Source organism: Pristiophorus japonicus, chromosome 8 (assembly GCF_044704955.1).
Source record: "Pristiophorus japonicus isolate sPriJap1 chromosome 8, sPriJap1.hap1, whole genome shotgun sequence".
Taxonomy (NCBI): domain Eukaryota; kingdom Metazoa; phylum Chordata; class Chondrichthyes; family Pristiophoridae; genus Pristiophorus; species Pristiophorus japonicus.
In genome coordinates, this window is record NC_091984.1 from 104793011 (window position 1) to 104813053 (window position 20043).

General features: G+C 41.9%; 1 protein-coding gene across 5 annotated transcripts; it reads right to left on the bottom strand.

Annotated features, from left to right (window-relative positions):
• Positions 1-1110: 1110 nt before the first annotated feature.
• LOC139268136 (NADH-cytochrome b5 reductase-like) lies at positions 1111-19940 on the bottom strand. Of its 5 annotated transcripts, none has more exons than XM_070886166.1 (9): positions 19811-19940; positions 18438-18650; positions 18176-18239; positions 17038-17214; positions 12190-12347; positions 7231-7318; positions 6878-6982; positions 6225-6428; positions 1111-5035 (listed from the first exon to the last, which is right to left on the bottom strand). In XM_070886166.1, exons 4-9 carry the CDS (start codon positions 17209-17211, stop codon positions 4832-4834), a joined length of 933 nt encoding a protein of 310 aa, XP_070742267.1. In that variant the 5' UTR covers positions 17212-17214; positions 18176-18239; positions 18438-18650; positions 19811-19940; the 3' UTR covers positions 1111-4831. The 5 variants fall into 5 exon arrangements, with proteins under 5 accessions (XP_070742267.1, XP_070742266.1, XP_070742265.1 ...); XM_070886165.1 differs by having other exon boundaries at positions 18203-18276; XM_070886164.1 differs by having other exon boundaries at positions 18176-18276.
• Between the last annotated feature and the right edge of the window lie 103 nt (positions 19941-20043).

A 20043-nucleotide genomic window follows, 5' to 3' on the forward strand; every position in this document is an offset into this window, starting at 1 on the left:
ACATTGGAGTAAAGTCTGTGCAGACCAACAACCCAAAAACTGTATTACTTATGTACAGGAGGAAAAATCAGAAGAATCCCTGAACAACAGTCTATGGGGCCGAAATTCAGCTCCCGAATAAGGCCCGTTACCTCCGGATTGCAACGTGCGGCGGAGTCGAGTGGCCGCCGATTTCTGGTCAAATGGCTACCACAAGCTAAATTCAGCTGTGTTTTTTTCTGGCGGTCCTCACTTTCGTCCCGCCACTGCCAAGCGGCCGTGAGTGCGTCATCAGTGCGCGCACCGCCGGGACACCCCACCTCCCTCGAAATTCAGCCCGAAAAATCTTATGCCCGTGACAGCTTTTTCTGTTGGTGCACCTTCCATTCCCTCTGTCAACCCTGGCAGTACGGCGGCCATTAAAGGCCCAATGCCGCGGCCACCATTTCATTTTTTTTGCCAGCCGACTTCCATGTCGGCCAGGCTATTGTGTCCCCTGGTTCGGCCAGGCCACCAACAGGCAGCCTGGCACCCCCTCTTGGTGGCCCAGTGGCCAATCCTAAATAATTGCCGATTCTCTCCCCTTTAAAGGAGGGAAGATTCGCGGTGACGCAGACACGCAAGGACGTCATCACCTCTCCGTTGCTAAGTGACAGTGGTGGAGAATCCATCCCGCCTCCACTTCCGCCCCTCACCAGCACTTACCGCCGCACTTCTGCCCCCATTATGACTGACTTCCTGGCCACTTAAAAAAAAACGACAAAGAGCTGAATTTCGCGAAAGAGGCGACCTCATCCAAAACGGCGATAAAAACTCTTTGAAAAAGGTAGGTGCGCCAGGTTTCCGGCGGGGCTGAATTTCGGCCCCTATATCCCTTAACTGTCAGGCCACAGCAACATTGGCGGAGTTACCTGGGGCAGAGGGGGAACTACTCAATTGTGAATGTGGCCATTTTACACAAAAGTAGCGTTTTACAACTAAAATAACCACCTACAAAAAATATAATTTAATGGCTGTAGTTGGAATACAATAATTGAGTTCACACATACACACATCAAAAGGAGATAAATTAAAAATGGTAAAATATGGTGGCAAAAACTCATATTGGATTAAGAGTAGTTTTGAGGTCACATTTTTTATTGTCTGCTTGTTGTTACAAGGTACCCATATGGTCTTCAAAACCAAATGATCATTTTCCTTCTGCCAAGACACAGTTGCTGATTGAGATGTACCCAGCAAACAAACTGTCAGAAATAACTTATGATTCGGAGAATTGTTCACACTTAATCAAGGAAATCACTGAAAATATAAAAAGTATCGTGAAGAAACTCACACCTCCTCGATATAAATTAATTTGCAATGCAACAACGGGAGGAAAGTGAGTGAGGATATGCTGGTCGCAAGCCGCTGCCTGTGGGATCAATACACTGATGATTTTGTCTCATTCACTTATCACTGTTTTCGCTTATCTATTATGAGCAATTCAAATTAATTTAACCTATTTCAAAACCAAATATTGTTTAAATTCACCAAATTAAATTTTTATGTGTGCGTTTGAAACAAATAGAGCGATTTGAAGAAATAGCAGTCAATAGTTTATTGGAATCCAGTTGGTCAATGCTTTTTCATTCATTTTTGGTTTTAAGAACGTTTATTTATCAAAATATATGGCAATGTGTTCATAATCATACATTAAAATATGGGGATTTCATGTATCTCAGATATGTAACTCAAGAGAGCAAGAACTTCCAAGAGTGACTTCTGTAAATATGATGATTTTGTTTGACTTGTGACAGGAAATGCTGGTGTGGAGTTGATCTGTGTGGAGTAAAATCTCTGCTTTAACCCCTGTTGTATGCTGAGTTTGCTGAACTCCATCAAAACAGAAGTTGGGATGCTACAATTAGCCACTGTGATTCTGTGCTAAGTAGGGGGACTACTCAAGTCACTTTTCCTGCTCTTGACTGCTATTACAGGGCTACCTATTATCCTAGCAAGAGGCAGCATTTTCAGGAGAGCTGAGAAAATTGGAACAAAAAGAAAAATAATTCATGATAAAGTCGACTGTATCATGGATTTTACATCTCCCATTTCAGATGGGGAGATATCTGCCCCTGATGGAATTCTTGAAAAACAAAACTCACCGAATAGATTGCATTCTATACAGCATTTTAGAAAATATACATCAGCAAAGATTTTTCTGAATGGATTTCATTTGATTTGATAAAATAATCTGTTTTGATCGTAGGTCTTGGATGTAAACGAGAACTGTAAAACATTGCACTTTATTCTGCGTGAATGGATTTTCTGCACATAAATTATTCACATTTGGAAAATGCACCATTAAAGTAGTGTAGGAAACCATCATTTTGTTTGTTTAGCTTTACTGTTAATCTGCAATAAACTAATGACTATGAACTACTGAGGTTTTATTAAAAGGAATTAATTCATATCAATCCTTTACATAATTTATTTAGCTACAGGGACTTGAGCTACACTCAACCTCAAAATCACTTGAACACAGCTTTCCCAGAAAGTGCCAGTAACAGGATGCATCCTCACATTAGTTTTTCAGTTAGTGATTTTCTTTGATGAAAGAAAGAACTTACATTTATAAAGCGCCTTTCATGACCTCCCACAGCCAATTAAGTACTATTTTTTTGTGTAGTCACTTTTGTAATATAGGAAATGCGGCAGCCAGTTTGCACACAGCAAGGCTCCAGAAATGCGATAATGACCAGATAATCTGTTTTAGTGATGCTGGTTGAGGGATAAATATTGGCCAGGACACCAGGAGAACTCCTCTGCTCTTCATCCATCTGAGAGGACAGACAGGACCTCAATTTAAGGTCTCATCCGAAAGACAGCACCTCCAACAGTGCATCATTCCCTCAGTACTGCACTGAAGTGTCAGGCTAAATTATGTGCTGAAGTCTTTGGAGAGGGACTTGAACCCATGACTTTCTGACTCAGAGGACCCAGGTAAAGGGTATATTCCTGTTATTGGCACTAATGGCAAAGGTCAAGATTTGGAAGTGGAGCTGAGTCCATGATCAGATCTTATTAAATGGCGGAGCAAGCTCGAGGAGCCAAATGGCCTACTCCTGCTCCTATTTCTTATGTTCTTATGAAGGAACAGGGAACTGCAGTGTGTTAGCACACTGATCTTTCACTTTGCTCGCTTTTGTGGTTTTACTCATGTTCAGTGGCAAAGACTGCTTCTGTAATGGATCCCTCATTCCCTACGAACAGCAGTGTATCTTTATGCACCTAATATCTGGTAGGAGGTGTGGACCCAGGCCAACAAGCATCCTCTATATTTTAAATCCTTGTGGCTGTTTGCCAGCCTCATGCAATTGAAAGAGATACATATTTTGATTCCCTTTGATTTGGTTAAACTTCAAAACAGGATAGAAATTATATCTCAGGGAACATACTGCCTTTTATTCGGAGGCCATTGAGATAGGAGCTGGAGACTGTGGGTGTAACAAAACCTCTTTCTAATGGACGTAAGGGGGTTTGTTATGTTATTCTGATTTAAGTTTCCTACTGGCATAATTGCACAGCATAAAGTGACCTTAAGTTGGCACAAGCTGGCTGAATCACTCAGAGGGCAAAAATGTCATTTAGATTTAAAACTGCAATTGCCACACTGGTGGCGTAGGGCACACTCCTCCGAAGCTGGGCTAAGATATATTGTTCTGGCGGCGTAGAGAACTTTACTCTGTATCTAACCCCTGACTCTGGGAGTGCTTGATGCAAACACTGAATGATAAAAAACAGAAGAATATCCTAATCTTCAGCAGTGACATCCTCATCTTGATTAGTTAAAATAATATATATTGAGCAAACTATGATTGAGAATTTTAGAGGAAGTTATAAAGTTTACAAATTTAGAAGTGTATTTCAATGAAATTCAGTATCTCTAAAAACAGCAGCAGATAAATCCCAAACCAATAACTGGAAACTAAAAGCTCCAGGCTTGTAGAGATTTGCCATTTCTCAGCATTGGAACAACTTGTTCTTGTTTCATGATCACATGCCACAACGACTCAAGCCCTTCTCCATAGAATTCATTCTCTCATGTCCTGTCTGTCATAACAACTACTGCTGCCTTCAGAGGTCTAGTGTGACAAATATCAGGAAACTGCGGTGAGCCAATGCAACAGTTTCAACTGCACAGCATCACAGCACCTCTATGGTACGAAAGAAGTGAACCTATTTCACTGCGTAAATGCATCGTCAGAGTTACACAGCCCACAGTTGACACTGGTTTGATCTCCGACCTATGCGGAGTTAGCTGATCTTAACCAGAGCAGTGGTGTGGGTGCTTCCAATAGCCTCAGATTGATTTAGGGGGATAAAAATGACAGGCCCGCATTCCTTCTTCAGATCACTATCCTGTAACTTCTGCTGGAAAGGAGTGGGCTTGATGATGAATAGCACATCAACATTTGCTGTCTCGGTTCACACATGAAAAATGGCAAATTGGCTGGGGTGACCGACACCTATGGAACCACATCCCGACATGAGTTGGTGGCCTCAGGAGAGGAGAACAGGGGAGAAAATTGGTGTGCGGTAAGGGGCAAGAACTGAATACCTGTAGACTTTGAAGAGGCTATAGCATAACCTTCACAAACCACTGGATCTTGGCTCTCACAGATTATGTTATCTGAATCCTTTGAATGTCCTGTAGCATTGATATTCGGTAATTAATAATTTCTAGATTCCAGCACTAATGAATTTTGTCACAGACAAGTCTTTGAAGTGGAGTCTTCCAAGATAACAGTAGTCTTTCTGTAGTTGTAGAAATGGTAGGTTTTACACCTGTAGATACCGAGCTTCTAATTGTTTAAAACATAAAACACAAATCTTCTGAGAAGCCTATGCGGTTGAGATAGTTGAGGACATCTTTGTTGAAAGTTATGGATCCACAAACCACAACGAATGGTTTCCGTCTGCATGAGTTTACAAAATCCTTCACCATATCTCCATTTACACGTCCACGGTAAGATTTTTCTCGATAACTCCAGGGAAGAGTTTCCAGGTCTTGCTCCTAAAATAATTTAGGTCATCAATAATTAATAGTAATGTAGGTGAAACTTGTGTTTAATAACTGGGTTATTTGTGGTGTTCTCATTACAGTGGCAGTTTTATTTCTCAGTCAGTAAGTTGGGTTTAATTGAACAAAATTCAGATAAATGGTATGGAAGTATATTGGTTCATATACATCACCCATTTGTTCAGTGAACTGAGTCACAAACCAGAAGCGAATTGGTGATATCTTTGTGTATGTTGACCTTTGTGAAACGAAGGAAGCTACCGTGGTTGACAGTCATTCATTGCCTCTTATTGAGAATGCTCTTTGTCAGTTGGACCAAAAAATTCTCTTAGTCTCTAATATTCCTGAATTAGAGATACTGGTACCACCAGTAAGTCTGCAACAAGTCTCTCTCTGTTCTCCTTTACTTATTTCCCTTTTCCCACTTCTGCTTTTTTCTATTTCTTACTTCACTTTTATTTCTATCCTCTACATTTATTTTGCTCTCTCCTTCACTTCTGTATTTTTCCCACTCCTTCACTTATTTCTCGTGTTCTCTCCTCCAATTTTGTTCCTATTTTTTCCTCTTCCTTCTTCTGCACTTGTTTCTCTCTATTCCCTGCTCTCCCCCACTCCGTTTCTCTTTCTATTCCACTCCTTTTTCACTTGTGTCTCTCTCTTCCTCTACTATTTCTTTCTCTCCCCTCTCTTCCTTCACTGTATTTATCTCAATCTCGCCTAGTTCACTTATTTCTCTCATTCTCCCACTCCTCATTCACTTCTGTTTCTCTCTCCCTACTTTACTTTTGTGTTTTTCTCTCTCTCTTGCTCCTCCTTCACTTGTTTCGCATTCTTCCCCTTTTCGCCTTCATAGCTGGTTCTTTCTCCCCACCCCTTCTTCTTATACAGTTCTGCTTCTCTTGGTTCTTTTCACTTTCTGTTGTGCTCCTTCCCTTTCTTGATCTGTTTTACTTTCTCTCCTGATTTCCCTGCAGAACCTCTGGTACTTTATGGGGAGGTGGTGGGAAGGGTGCAAGCATCGAACAAGTCTATAGAGCAAGAGCAAGTGAGCTTCTGCACTAATTGGACAGAAGAAGGGAGACTTTTACCCTTTGCATCCTTGGTTACAAACCCAGTGAAAAATGTGTGTTAATTTGTTGCTTCAGCCAGTCCTAATGTATTAATCTTCACTGTGTCATCTTACCTGGCTCAGAACAAACAACATTTTCACATTCCAGTAAGCAGCCAGTTCCTGAAGTCGAGGCTTCATGTAGATATCTTGGAAAGTCCGGAAGCAGCCCACCAGGGTAACAAATGTTTCATCCTCTTCATTTGCTATAATATATTGGAGCAGAGGCACCATTGGAGCTATACCAGTCCCTGAGGCAAACAGCAGCAGCTGCTCATTCTGCCAGATACAAAGCAAATGGTGTCAGCACACTGCCAACCCATGACCATTATATAAATAAACTGTAGAAATTTAGTACAATCCTTCTAATGTATTAGACTGTCGATGTTAAAAAGTGTCACTTCATTTTTAATGTAAGTGAAATCTTTCAGTCTCAGGTCAATGTTTGCAAACTAATAATCAGAGAGGCAATATTACTTTGATCCTTTGTAACAGTTCTATTTTGTATTGGGCCGAAACTAATTTGTCATAAGATTTTGTTAATTTCAATGACGTATTCTCTCACTAATGTTAACAAGTCTCACACAGACTGTTCAGGAGAGATAGGGCACAAAAATATTCATAGGGACTGTTTATTACTCTTTCTAATTGATCACTATAAATATTTGAATTATATCATTGTGAAATGCAGATTCTAATTTGCAAATTACTCTTACTGAGTGACTAACCTGATTCTGTTTGTATGAAAAGCCTCCAAAAGGGCCCCGCCAGCACACAGTATCCCACTCCTTCCAGGTCTTCACGTACTGAGACATTAATCCATCTTCATAGATCTATTATAGATAAAGTAGAAATTAAATATCTGCATTTATATAACGCCTTATCACATTGTCAAGACAGCTCAAACTGCTACACACAATGAATTACTTTTGGAGTGTTATCATGTGTTACGTATTAAACATGTTACGTTTTAAAATAGGACAATCACACTGTAGAATTATGTGTTGCCACAATAATTGCTCAATTAAATACAGTAACAGAAGTGTAACATCTTGATTACATCACTGCAATGACACAGTACCTTTATCAGAACTTCAAAGTAACCTTCTGCATCCACAGGACTCACTGGAGTATACGCTCTCTGAACTTCCAGACCGCTCACAATTCCCCTTTCAATTAAACAGACAGCTTGGAGTTATATCATGATCCTTGCTTGATAATCAGATTTATGTTCAATTAAATAATCAGAGAAATTCCATCACAAATTTACATCATTTTGTCCAACGCACCTGCACTAGCTCATTAACTGGAGCTATCTATTCTATACCTATTCCCCATATCTTTTTATGTTCTTTCTCAAATAATTATCAAATTTCCTTTTTAAGTGATGTTACAGCCATACTCACTTGTCTTCCCCCAGTCTCCCCCTTGAATTGCTCTACTCCTGTTTCAGTGCAAGCCAATGAAATTTTCAAGATTTCAAAGTCAAAATTTTATCCTCCCAGTCTCGCTTCTCACTTTTAGTTATCCTAGGACTATGGATCTGACTCTCTGTGGAGCTGTTCCCTTTATTGCCTTTTTGCTCCCCTGGCTCTTGTATGTAGATATCCACACCCGACGCAAATTTGCCCTCACCTCCAGACCCTGGATCTTCCTTGCACAAATGCTCCAGATGCCTTCACACCACACTCTGTAGTCTATAGGTGACTGACTTCTGCCATTTGCATTACTACTTTGAATGCTCCTTGACTTGGCTGGCTTTATTCCAGTTGTTGCTGACTCTGATTCCTTTTCTTTGCCAGGACCTTCTCACCACTGGGCTAGGTCTGATCCAACTGCGCCATCCTCTGTTCTTGCTGATCATCTTGTCCAGTGTCTTCTCAAAAGGTTAACATCCCCTCCCTCCACCTTGACGCCACTGTAGAAACAACAATACTTCCGCTCTCTGCATTTCCCTCCAGAATGTTCACTTGCTCATGGTGAATGATACCCTGAATTGGCAAAAACATGATTCCTTCCTCCTTACAGAAGCCTCCCTGCTTGGCTACAATTTCCAACACCTGCTCTGCCCAAACCATCATGGCAGTGCCATGACTCTCATTTTCAAGTCATACAGTGGCATCTCCCTACTTCTCTGGTTTTTCCTCCCTCTTCCATTACTCACAGCTGATTCAAAATCCTCATCATTTACTGCCCCTAAGCCCAACATTACCAAAGATATCCTGTGTTTTCTCTTCGCTTAGCTTCTGCACTGAGCAAGACTTCAGCCTTGCTGATTTCAACCATCAACTTATCTCTCCTAGTTCCCATTCTTTCCAATTCATCTCTCAATCGATAAACTCACCAGGCCATATCCTTGCTCATCTCTTGACCTCACAATCTCTCATGGCCCTCTTGTTTCAATCTTTGATAAGACTAGCTCTGACCAATTCCTTGTATCCCTTACCCCCTATCCTCCTCCAATTCCACTACTTTTACCATTTGTACGTGGAAGAAAGTCTCCTCTAGGTCGAACATCACAACACTGCCAGTGAAGCTGGGGTTGCCATCAGTCCATTAAAAGAGTCCATTAACATATTCTCAAAACTCTACAAATCAATTTAATTTGGACCAAACTAGTTCCAAATACCCCTCTATTTGAACACTTTCCATTTATAATTTGATTAAAATATTTTATGTAACTCTTCCTATTATAGACATTCCTGAGAACCAGTTTCCCATAATATATTTTAGCTTAATTATATCAGTGGATAGGTTAATAATAATACGTTAATAATTTGTTAGAAAAAGGTGTAGTGCCAGAGGACTGGCAGATAGCTAACATAATACTTATATTTAAGAAGGAGGATAGAACATGACCAGGGAATTATAGACCAATCAGCTTAACATCGGTGGTAGGAAAAATAATGGAATCCCTACTAAAGGAGAAAATAGAAGAACATCTAGAAACCAAAAATAAATAGTCAGCATGGATTTCAACAGGGAAAGTCTTGCTTGACCAACCACATTGAATTTTTTGAAGAGGTAACAGAGAGTAGACAATGATAATGCAGTAGATGTAATTTATCTAGATTTTTAAAAGGCCTTCGATAAGGTACCCCATAATAGACTGATGAACAAGGTCAGAGAATGCATAGTCAGGGGACAAGTAGCAGAATGGATAGCTAGCTGGCTTCAAGACAGAAAGCAGAGAGTCACAGTGGCAGAAGGTGGGTAGTGGTGTTCCACAAGGATTTGTGCTGGGACCACTGTTGTTCACAATTTATATTACCGATTTAGACGTTGGAATCCCAAACACAATTTCTAAATTTGTGGATGACACCAAATTGGTGGTGGGGGATAGTCAATACTGAGGACTGCAATAAATTACAGATAATATTAATAAACTTGCAGAATGGGCATATAATTGGCAAATAAAGTTCAACACAGATAAATGTGAGGTATTACATTTTGGGAGGAAGAATAGGGAGGTCACTTATTACTTGGAGGGTGCAAGTCTGGGTAGGCTAGAGGAACAAAGGGATTTCGGAGTACAAATAACCAAATTTCGAAAAGTTGCGACACAGGTTAGCAAAGCCATAAAAAAGCAAACCAAGCACTAAGGTTTATTTCTAGAGGTATAGAATTGAAAAGTAAGAAAGTTATGCTGAACCTGTATCGAACTTTAGTTAGACCACACTTCGAGTACTGCCTACAGTTCTGGTTGCCATATTATAAAAAGGATATAGAGGCACTAGAGAGGGTGCAGAGAAGATTTACAAGGATGATACCAACAGTGTGAGGGTATACATATTAGAAAAGGATGAACAGGCGGAGTCTATTTTCTATTGAAAAAAAGAAAGCTAAGGGGTGACCTAATAGAGGTCTTTAAAATTCTGAAAGGTTTTGATAGAGTAGATACAGAGAGAATTTTTCCACTTGTGGGGAAGAGCATAACTAGAGGCCATCAATATAAAATAGTTATCAAGAAATCCAAATAAGCAATTCAGAAGGAACTTCTTTACCCAAAGAGTGGTGAGAATGTGGAACTCGCCACCACAGGGAGTGGTTGATGCGAATAGTATAGATGCATTTAAGGGGAGGCTAGACAAGCACATGAGGGAAAAGGGAATGGAACGTTATGCTGATAGAATTAGATGAGCAAAGAGAGGAGGAGGCTTGAGTGCAGCATAAACGCTGGCATGGACTGGTTGGGTCGAATGACCTGTTTCTGTGCCATCTAGCCTAGGTATACAGTGTATACTGATCCCAAACAAGGTGGAAGATAAATAGTCTGCATTAGAAAGCAGTAGCTAATAACTCCTGAGTGAAACACATTCACGGACTTCATTTCAACAAAATAACATAATGGGCCCAAGTTTTGGGCCGTGCCTAAAACGGCGCAGCCTGGACCTGGACGCCAGTTTTTCGCGCCACAAAGTGCGCCTAAAAAAAACTCACCTATTCTCCGGCTCCCTGCAGGTCCTCTGGAGCTGGGCGCGCGCAGCACGAGCTGTGGGGGGCGGAGCCAGGTCCCTGCACTGAAAACAGTGCCGGGACCTCTGCACATGCGCGCTACAATGGGCGCGCATGTGCAGTAGCTCCAGGCGGCCAAAACTGTGGGAAGGGCCCGAAGCACGCAGCCCCTAGCCCCGGCCAAATGGCCTCACTGGGGCTGTGTGGATAAGGCTCCTCCCAACCGACCGGACCCGACCCGACCCCCCCCCACCCCCGCCCCCCGGACCTCCGCGACTCTCCCCGCCCACCCGGGACTCCCCCCCCACCCCCCCCGAGACCCGATGCCACCTACTTGTAAATCCAGCCCGAAGTCTTGGGCCCAGCCGTTCAGCCTCCTTCTCTCCCTTCCTTCCTCCCTCCCCCCCTCCCTCCTTCCCTCCCTCCCTCCTCTCTCCTTCCCTCCCTCCCTCCTCTCTCCTTTCTTCCCTTCCTCCCTCCTCTCTCCTTCCCTCCCTTCCTCCCTCCTCTCTCCTTCCCTCCCTCTCTCCCATCCTCCCTCCCTCTCCTTCACTCCCTCTCTCCCGCCATCTCTCTCCTTCCCTCCCTCCCTCCTCTCTCCTTCCCTCCCTCCTCTCTCCTTCCCTCCTTCTCCCCCTCTCCCACCCTTCTCCTCCCCCCTTCTCCTCCTCCTCCCCCACCCCCATTCTCCCCCTCACCCCACCCCCCTTCTCCCCCTCACCCCACCCCCCTTCTCCCCTCCTCCCCCCCACCCCTTCCACCTTCTCCCCTCCACCCCCCCTTCTCCCCCTCCCCTCGCTGTCAGAAACACAAACACTGACAGACAGAGAGTGAGAGACACACACACAGACAGACAGAGAGATAAAGACACTGACAGTGACACACTGGGGGGGGCCGTCCCAGCACGCTGTTGGAGGACTCCCGGTGCTGCAGTCGGTAAGTAGAAAATGTTTTATTTATTGATTTTTTTTTTTAAATTTATTTTTTATTAATTTTTTTGATTGATTTATTGGTTGACTTATTGATGAATTTATCATTTATTATTGATGATGGCTCTTTATTTGTAAAACTGAAGTGTTTAATGTTTGTAAACTTCCCTTTAAACCCTCCCCCCCGCATTCCCTACGCCTAATTTGTAACCTACGCCTGATTTTCTAAAGTGTAGACAAGGTTTTTTCGAACGTACAAAAATCTTCACTTACTCCATTCTAAGTTGGTTTGGAGTAAGTTTTCACTGTCTAAACTTTGAAAACAGGCGTAAGTGGCCGGACACGCCCCCTTTTGAAAAAAAAATTCTGTTCCAAAGTGAAACTGTTCTAACTGACTAGAACTGGAGCAAACTAAATGCCGAGAATTCAAATTTCTAAGATACTCCATTCTAAACCAGTTGCTCCAAAAAAACAGGAGCAACTCAGGCCGAAACTTGGCCCCTATATTTCTAAAATAGTTTTCTCGTTACAGCTACCTTTTAGTCTACTGAATAGGTAACTCAGGTTCTAACTATCTGAGGAAGTTTTCAAGTCCACAGAGTTGATCTGAATAATTAACACCTTGAATATCTGTAAATACTCTCCAGATCTCTTACCTCGCTACTATGTGCTGTCCTACAGTCAACCCCAGATGGCAGCCACTGGGCAGCTGGAATCTATACAGGCAAGTGTCAGCTGTCTGCTGTTCCACGCACTCTATCTGAAAAGCACTCCATTTCTCAGCTCCGATTAACTGCAAGTCATTCTGCTTTGACTGAAACAAGACATGAAATAAGATATTTTCCAATTAATAACGACCAATGTCATTGAGTTTCTGTTTCATTTGGGTAGCTCTACATTAACACAAGGAAGATTGAGATGCAAAAGCCCACAGCTTTCTTTTGTGTTGGCATCAAGATGGATTTCAGATAGTTACCATAAATAGTGTTTAGATTTCACCTTCAGTCATTCCTCACTGTCCAAGAAAACTTTCTTTTACACTAAAAAATGGTCCTGACGAAAAGCGGTGTATTCTATTGATATATGATCCTTGAAGTTAAAGCAGAATGTTTATTTTTAAATAGTATGGCCGTAGAATTGCTTTCTGTACAACTGACAGTTCGTTATGATTGCTGTGAAGGATTAATAGGCATGAAAACAGTTTATTTTCAGTTGATCATCCCAAATACTAAAACTATTACATAAACTGGCCCTTGTCAAGAATCTGTGCTGCATACACGTCTTGAACTTGTCCCAAGGTCAGCGATACATGCACTGGACCCAACTTGTCCAGGGTACAACTATACACGAGTCCCTGACCTGTTCTAGGATCATTATTTCTTAACACTGGTCTCAGATCTGTCCAACAAGCAGTGCTGCATACGGCAGCCACTAACCTGTCCCCTAACCCCATAAACTGGTCCTTGACCGAACCTTCAGTGAATTCTGGCACATGTTGATTTTAAAATTCTAACTAACCTGACAGATCCACATTCTCCAGTTTGCATCCAGATCATTTCTTGTGAAATGCTGTTTCTGTTGCAGCACGACTAGGGTAATCAGCTGTTTCTCACGTTATCAAGGGAATGACTTATGTTCAAGTGATATTTACTGAAGTTATTAACTGTACTGAGACAACACAATATGCAACTTATTTTATTATAGTTCATGGCAGCGTGGGTGGCTCTGCTGCACAGGAGGGCAGGAAAAAGAGTGGGAGAGCTATAGTGATAGGGGATTCGATTGTAAGGGGAATAGATAGGCGTTCCTGTGGCTGCAACCAAGACTCCAGGATGGTATATTGCCTCCCTGGTGCAAGGGTCAAGGATGTCTCAGAGCGGGTGCAGGACATTCTGAAAAGGGAGGGTGAACAGCCAGTTGTCGTGGTGCATATAGGGACCAATGATATAGGTAAAAAACGGGATGAGGTCCTACAAGACGAATTTAGGGAGCTAGGAGCTAAATTAAAAAGTAGGACCTCAAAAGGAGTCATCTCAGGATTGCTACCAGTGCCAGGTGCTAGTCAGAGTAGGAATCGCAGGATAGCTCAGATGAATACGTGGCTTGAGGAGTAGTGCAGAAGGGAGGGATTCAAATTCCTGGGACATTGGAACCGGTTCTGGGGGAGGTGGGACCAGTACAAACCGGACGGTCTGCTCCCGGGCAGGACCGGAACCAATGTCCTAGGGGAATTGTTTGCTAGTGCTGCTAGGAAGGAGTTAAACTAATATGGCAGGGGGAGCGGAACCTATGCAGGGAGACAGAGGGAAATAAAATGGAGGCAGAAGCAAAAGATAGAAAGGAGAATGGTAAAAGTGGAGGGCAGAGAAATCCAAGGCAAAAAACAAAAAGGGCCACATTACAGTAAAATTCTAAAGGGGCAAAGTGTATTAAAAAGATAAGCCTGAAGGCTCTGTGCCTCAATGCAAGGAGTATTCGTAATAAGGTGGACGAATTAACTGCGCAGATAGCAGTTAACGGATACAGCAGTTATTATGGGCGACTTTACTCTACATATTGATTGGGCTAACCAAACTGGTAGCAATGCAGTGGAGGAGGATTTCCTAAAGTGTATTAGGGATGGTTTTCTACACCAATATGTCGAGGAACCAACTAGAGGGCTGGTCATCCTAGACTGGGTGATGTGTAATGAGAAGGGACTAATTGGCAATGTTGTTGTACGAGGCCCCTTGGGGAAGAGTGACCATAATATGGTAGAATTCTTTATTAAGACGGAGAATGACACAGTTAATTCAGAAACCAGGGTCCTTAAGGAAAGGTAACTTCGACGGTATGAGGCATGAATTGACTAGAATAGACTGGCAAATGATACTTAAAGGGTTGACGGTGGATAGGCAATGGCAAATATTTAAAGATCACATGGATGAACTTCAACAATTGTAAATCCCTGACTGGAGTAAAAATAAAACGGGGAAGGTGGCTCAACCGTGGCTAACAAGGAAAATTAAGGATAATGTTAAATCCAAGGAAGAGGCATATAAATTGGCCAGACAAAGCAGCAAACCTGAGGACTGGGAGTAATTTAGAATTCAGCAGAGGAGGACTAAGGGTTTAATTAAGAGGGGGAAAATAGAATACGAGAGGAAGTTTGCCGGGAACATAAAAACTGACTGCAAAAGCTTCTATAGATATGTGAAGAGAAAAAGATTAGTGAAGACAAACATAGGTCCCTTGCAGTCGGATTCAGGTGAATTTATAATAGGGAACAAAGAAATGGCAGACCAATTGAACAAATACTTTGGTTCTGTCTTCACGAAGGAAGACACAAATAACCTTCCGGATGTACTAGGGGACCGAGGGTCTAGTGAGAAGGAGGAACTGAAGGATATCCTTATTAGGCGGGAAATTGTGTTAGGGAAACTGATGGGATTGAAGGCCGATAAATCCCCGGGGCCTGATAGTCTGCATCCCAGAGTACTTAAGGAAGTGGCCCTAGAAATAGTGGATGCATTGGTGATCATTTTCAAACAGTCTATTGACTCTGGATCAATTCCCATGGACTGGAGTGTAGCTAATATAACACCACTTTTTAAAAAAGGAGGGAGAGAAAATGGGTTATTATAGACCGGTTAGCCTGACATCAGTAGTGGGGAAAATGTTGGAATCAATTATTAAGGATGAAATAGCAGCGCATTTGGAAAGCAGTGACAGGATTGGTCCAAGTCAGCATGGATTTATGAAAGGGAAATCATGCTTGATGAATCTTCTGGAATTTTTTGAGGATGTAACTAGCAGAGTGGACAAGGGAGAACCAGTGTATGTGGTGTATTTGGACTTTCAAAAGGCTTTTGACAAGGTCCCACACAAGAGATTGGTGTGAAAATAAAAGCACATGGTATTGGGGGTAATGTACTGACGTGGATAGAGAACTGGTTGGCAGACAGGAAGCAGAGAGTCGGGATAAACAGGTCCTTTTCGGAATGGCAGGCGGTGACTAGTGGAGTGCCGAAGGGCTCAGTGCTGGGACCCCAGCTCTTTCAATATACATTAATGATTTGGATGAAATAATTGAGTGTAACACCTCCAAGTTTGCAGATGACACTAAACTGGGTGGCGACGTGAGCCGTGAGGAGGACGCTAAGAGGCTGCAGGATGACTTAAGATAGGTTAGGTGAGTGGGAAAATGCATGGCAGATGCAGTATAATGTGGATAAAAGTGAGGTTATCCACTTTTGGGGCAAAAACACGAATACAGAATGGCGGCAGATTAGCAAAAGGGGAGGTGCAACAAGACCTGGGTGTCATGATTCATCAGTCATTGAAAGTTGGCATGCAGGTACAGCAGGCGGCGAAGAAGGCAAATGATATGTTGGTCTTCATAACTAGGGGATTTGAGTATAGGAGCAGGGAGGTCTTACTGCAGTTGTACAGGGCCTTGGTGAGACCTCACCTGGAATATTGTGTTCAGTTTTGGTCTCCTAATCTGAGGAAGGACATTCTTGCTATTGAGGGAGTGCAGCGAAGGTTCACCAGACTGATTCCAGGGATGGTCGGACTGACATATGAGGAGAGAGTGGATCAACTGGGCCTTCATACACTGGAGTTTAGAAGGATGAGAGGGGATCTCATAGAAACGTATAAGATTCTGATGGGACTGGACAGGTTAGATGCGGGAAGAATGTTCCCGATGCTGGGAAAGTCCAGAACCAGGGGACACAGTCTTTGGATAAGGGGTAGGCCATTTAGGACTGAGATGAGGAGAAACTTCTTCACTCAGCGTTGTTAACCTGTGGAATTCCCTGCCGCAGAGAGTTGTTGATGACAGTTCGTTAGATATATTCAAGAGGGAGTTAGATATGGCCCTGACGGCTAAAGGGATCAAGGGGTACGGAGAGAAAGCAGGAAAGGGGTACTGAGGGAATGATCAGCCATGATCTTATTGAATGGTGGTGCAGGCTTGAAGGGCTGAATGGCCTACTCCTGCACCTATTTTCTATGTTTCTATAAAGAGCGCAGTGATGTAAATCTTTTTGTGCCAATTTTCTCCCTTTCTCTCCTGAAGAAGCAAACTTGCAGTGGAGTACAGTTCCACAAATTCTTACTGCCCTCTGGTACCCGAGCAGGAATTCTTTGCGTGTGGACCTAGACAATTAGCAGCAGGTTACTCCACTACAGGCGTATCAGAATCAAACCTGATCCGGACCGCACCAGACACACACTCCAGTAGGGTTCACAGCATTGTAATCAGGAGCAAGAAATCTGGCTGAATTTTGTCCTCCCCAACCCAGCATCACTGAGGCCAACTATGGCATTCAACGGATGTTCTGCATAAGATCAGGTAGCTCAGTACTGATCGAGGACTTTCTGTTAGCTCAATACCACAATATGGTGCATTTATCCATTCATCTATCGGGGGTGGGGGTGGGAAACTTCACATTCGTCCTTAACACTAACTGTTTTTGATTTACCAGACAGCTCTGGATGGGTTTCCAGTCTACACTTACCTCATTCCTTTGACTTAGAAGACTTTGATCTCCTTTAGCTTTTGCCCGTTTCCATCGCTTGAGCTCCCGCTCATAAATATCGAACACACATGGTTTACACCCACTACCACAACATTGGGTGAGCAGAGGTTCTTGTGGTCGAAGAGAAAGCCATACATCCTCAGTTTCAGCCATCACCTGCAAAACACAATAGGAATCCCAAAAAATAACTGACACTATAGAGCATTTATCCGTCAATCATTACAGCACTAAGATTTCAATCTGCATTGTAGATCTTACAAGTTATATTCTGATTTATATTTTTAACTGCAAAGAATTTTGGAAGATAGTTTTCAAGTCATGTTTAGTTTATGGTCAAAGTAAACATTAATTTACATTATTAAATATATTTTTATATAATGCAGCCATTTATTAATAATTTTTAAAGAGTACAAAAATATTGTAATCATTAAGTAACCTCAATAAACTGAAGAAATTAGTCACTTCTGGACAATATTCATTTTCAAAGAAAGAATTACAGTGCTATGAAACCTAGCTCACTCAGAGTTCAAGAAATACAGGCCAAATTTACAGTGAATATTTAAAAAAAAAACTAACTACTGATGGAGATACATAACACATAAATTTTCTTTGCACATGTTCCAAATTATTGTACAGGTATCAATGAGGCACATAGAGCTGACACAAAAATTAAATGCAACCTATCTCATTTCAGCCTGGCATTATAAAACTTCTCATCAACTAATTGTCATTCTATGTATTTTTCTGACAAAAAATTGCTACTGTGTTTCTTCAGTGGTCCTCTCTGCTACTTTGTTTCAGTATATTTCATACCCCATTCATACTGAGCTAATCTCTCAGACTGTATTGGATCTGTTTCAAAATTCAGAACCTTTCGGTATTGGATCCATTTCATATAGAATCAGTCGGCATTCCATCTATTTAATAAATTCGGATCAATCATACAGCAATCTGTGTATTAGTGCTACTAAGGGCATCCAGTCAATAAATGATCTAATCCATAACTAACTTTCAGATACAAAATCATTGGCATGAAGCTTAAACTGCAGGAACATTCATTTGATATCTAGATATTCTATAGCATTATATAAAGTAGAATATCATTTAAAATACAAACCTGTTAAAATTGTAATAATGAGCTCACCTATTCACTTCAATCACTTTGACTATCATTTTTTGGACTGAAAACACAAGTGATGGGTATCAACATTGGGTAGGCTTAGGACAAAAAAAATTGAAATTAATATTCCTAAACAATAGCTTCTACTAAATAATTTTAAACAAGAACTATTACCAAATAACAGTTACTAAAAATGAAAATTGCCAATGTAATTTTTATTAACTTTCAGAGATCGATGTTATTCATTTGGGCAACTTACTTTATTCTGTAGGAAAATGGCTTATCAGTAGATTTTATAGTCGTCTCATTCTGTGACACTTTCAATTCCTTGTAGCCATTATCACTTGAACTGTCTACTGCTTGCCCAGTGAAGACAGGATTGGTTTCTGTATACACCTCCTACTAACAGCACAACTTAGATCAGGGATTTGTTGAGTGGGGAACTGAGGGAAGGAAGCTGCATGCTTGTGCTCTGTAAGACAATGTAATGTACAGAAACAAACCATGTCACCCAAGGCTATTCAGACATTTCTGCTCATGCTGCACTTGGTTCCAATATTTAATCAGTGGCATACAGTGCTACTCGTGGACCAAGCTGACACTTGGAATGAAAAATGATGATTAATCATTTCTCATTCCAAGTGTCAGCTTGGTCCACTAGTAGTACTCTTACCTCTGAGTTAGAGGGTTGTGAGTTCAAGCCCTACTACAGGACTTAAGCATGTAATGTAGGCTGACACACCAGTACAGTACTGAGTGGTGCATTGTCAGATGAGGTGCATTGTTCTTTAGATGAGATATTAAAAACTAGGTATGGTAGTGTAGTGGTTACACTGGATTATGCCAGAGGAATTGTGTTTAAATCCCACCATGAAAATTTGAATTCAGTTTTTTAAAATGTGGAAATAAAAAAGTCATCAGTAAAAATGATCATTGTGCTATACCCGACTGGTTCACTAATGTCATTTAGTGAAGGAAACCCGAGGTCCTTACCTGGTCTCACCTATATGTGACTCCAGTCCCACCAATGTTATTGACTATTAACTGCCCTCTGAAGTGGTCTAGCAAACCACTCAGTTGTATCAAACAGCTACAAAGAACTACAGTGGTTCAAGAAGGCAGCCCACCATCACCTTCTCAAGAGCAACTAGGAATGGGCAATAAATGCCAGTCTTGCCAGCAACGCCTACACCCCAATGATAAAAAATAGGACCTGCCTGTTCAGGTGGACCTAAAAGATCAAAGAAAAGGGGAGTTCCCCTGATATCTTGGTCAACATTTATTCCTCAAAAAAGAAATGAATCGGTCATTTATTTCATTCCTGTTTGTGGGACCTTGCCGTGCACAACTTGACAGCGGTGTTCCCCTACAAATAAGTGTCTACACTTCAAAAGTAGTTCACTAGCTGTGAAGTGCATGGGATGTCTTGAGAATTAAAAGATTCTATACAATGCAAATTCATTGTTCTTTCAATTTCTCCCTATGAAAATTACAATGCAAAAAAATCTAAGTCCCACAGACCGAAGCTGGTGCTCCAATGTGTTGCGTAAACTTTCAGCCTAAATATTATAGATACAAAGCCCAGGGGATGCCTAAAAGGAAATCATATTTTAAAGCAAGATAGGCGCTCACGAAGTTATCTGGTCTCAGCTGGCATGGCACTTGGAGTAGCACAGCTGATCTTAACAGCCTGGTCTAGGCAGGGGAAAGAATCTGCCAGTATCCTTGCACCTGATGTCAGTATCCATTGTACAGAGGGTGTGGGCTGAGGACCGGGTCAAGCATCCACCATCAGTAACTCACTTTTCACTCCGCCCAGTACATGTTCTCTCCTCTGATTGGCGGGATGTGACATTATTCTAAAT

What these genes read in the sequence shown, in the direction of transcription:
- LOC139268136 (XM_070886168.1), bottom strand. Translation starts at nt 17,211, where the DNA reads ATGGCTGAAACTGAGGATGTATGGCTTTCTCTTCGACCACAAGAACCT. An exon ending in TTCTAAGTCAAAGGAATGAG is followed by an intron (nt 12,348 to 17,037) that starts GTAAGTGTAGAC and finishes GTCTTGTTTCAG; the next exon opens with TCAAAGCAGAATGACTTGCA. An exon ending in TTTCATACAAACAGAATCAG is followed by an intron (nt 6,429 to 6,877) that starts GTTAGTCACTCA and finishes TGTATCTGGCAG; the next exon opens with AATGAGCAGCTGCTGCTGTT.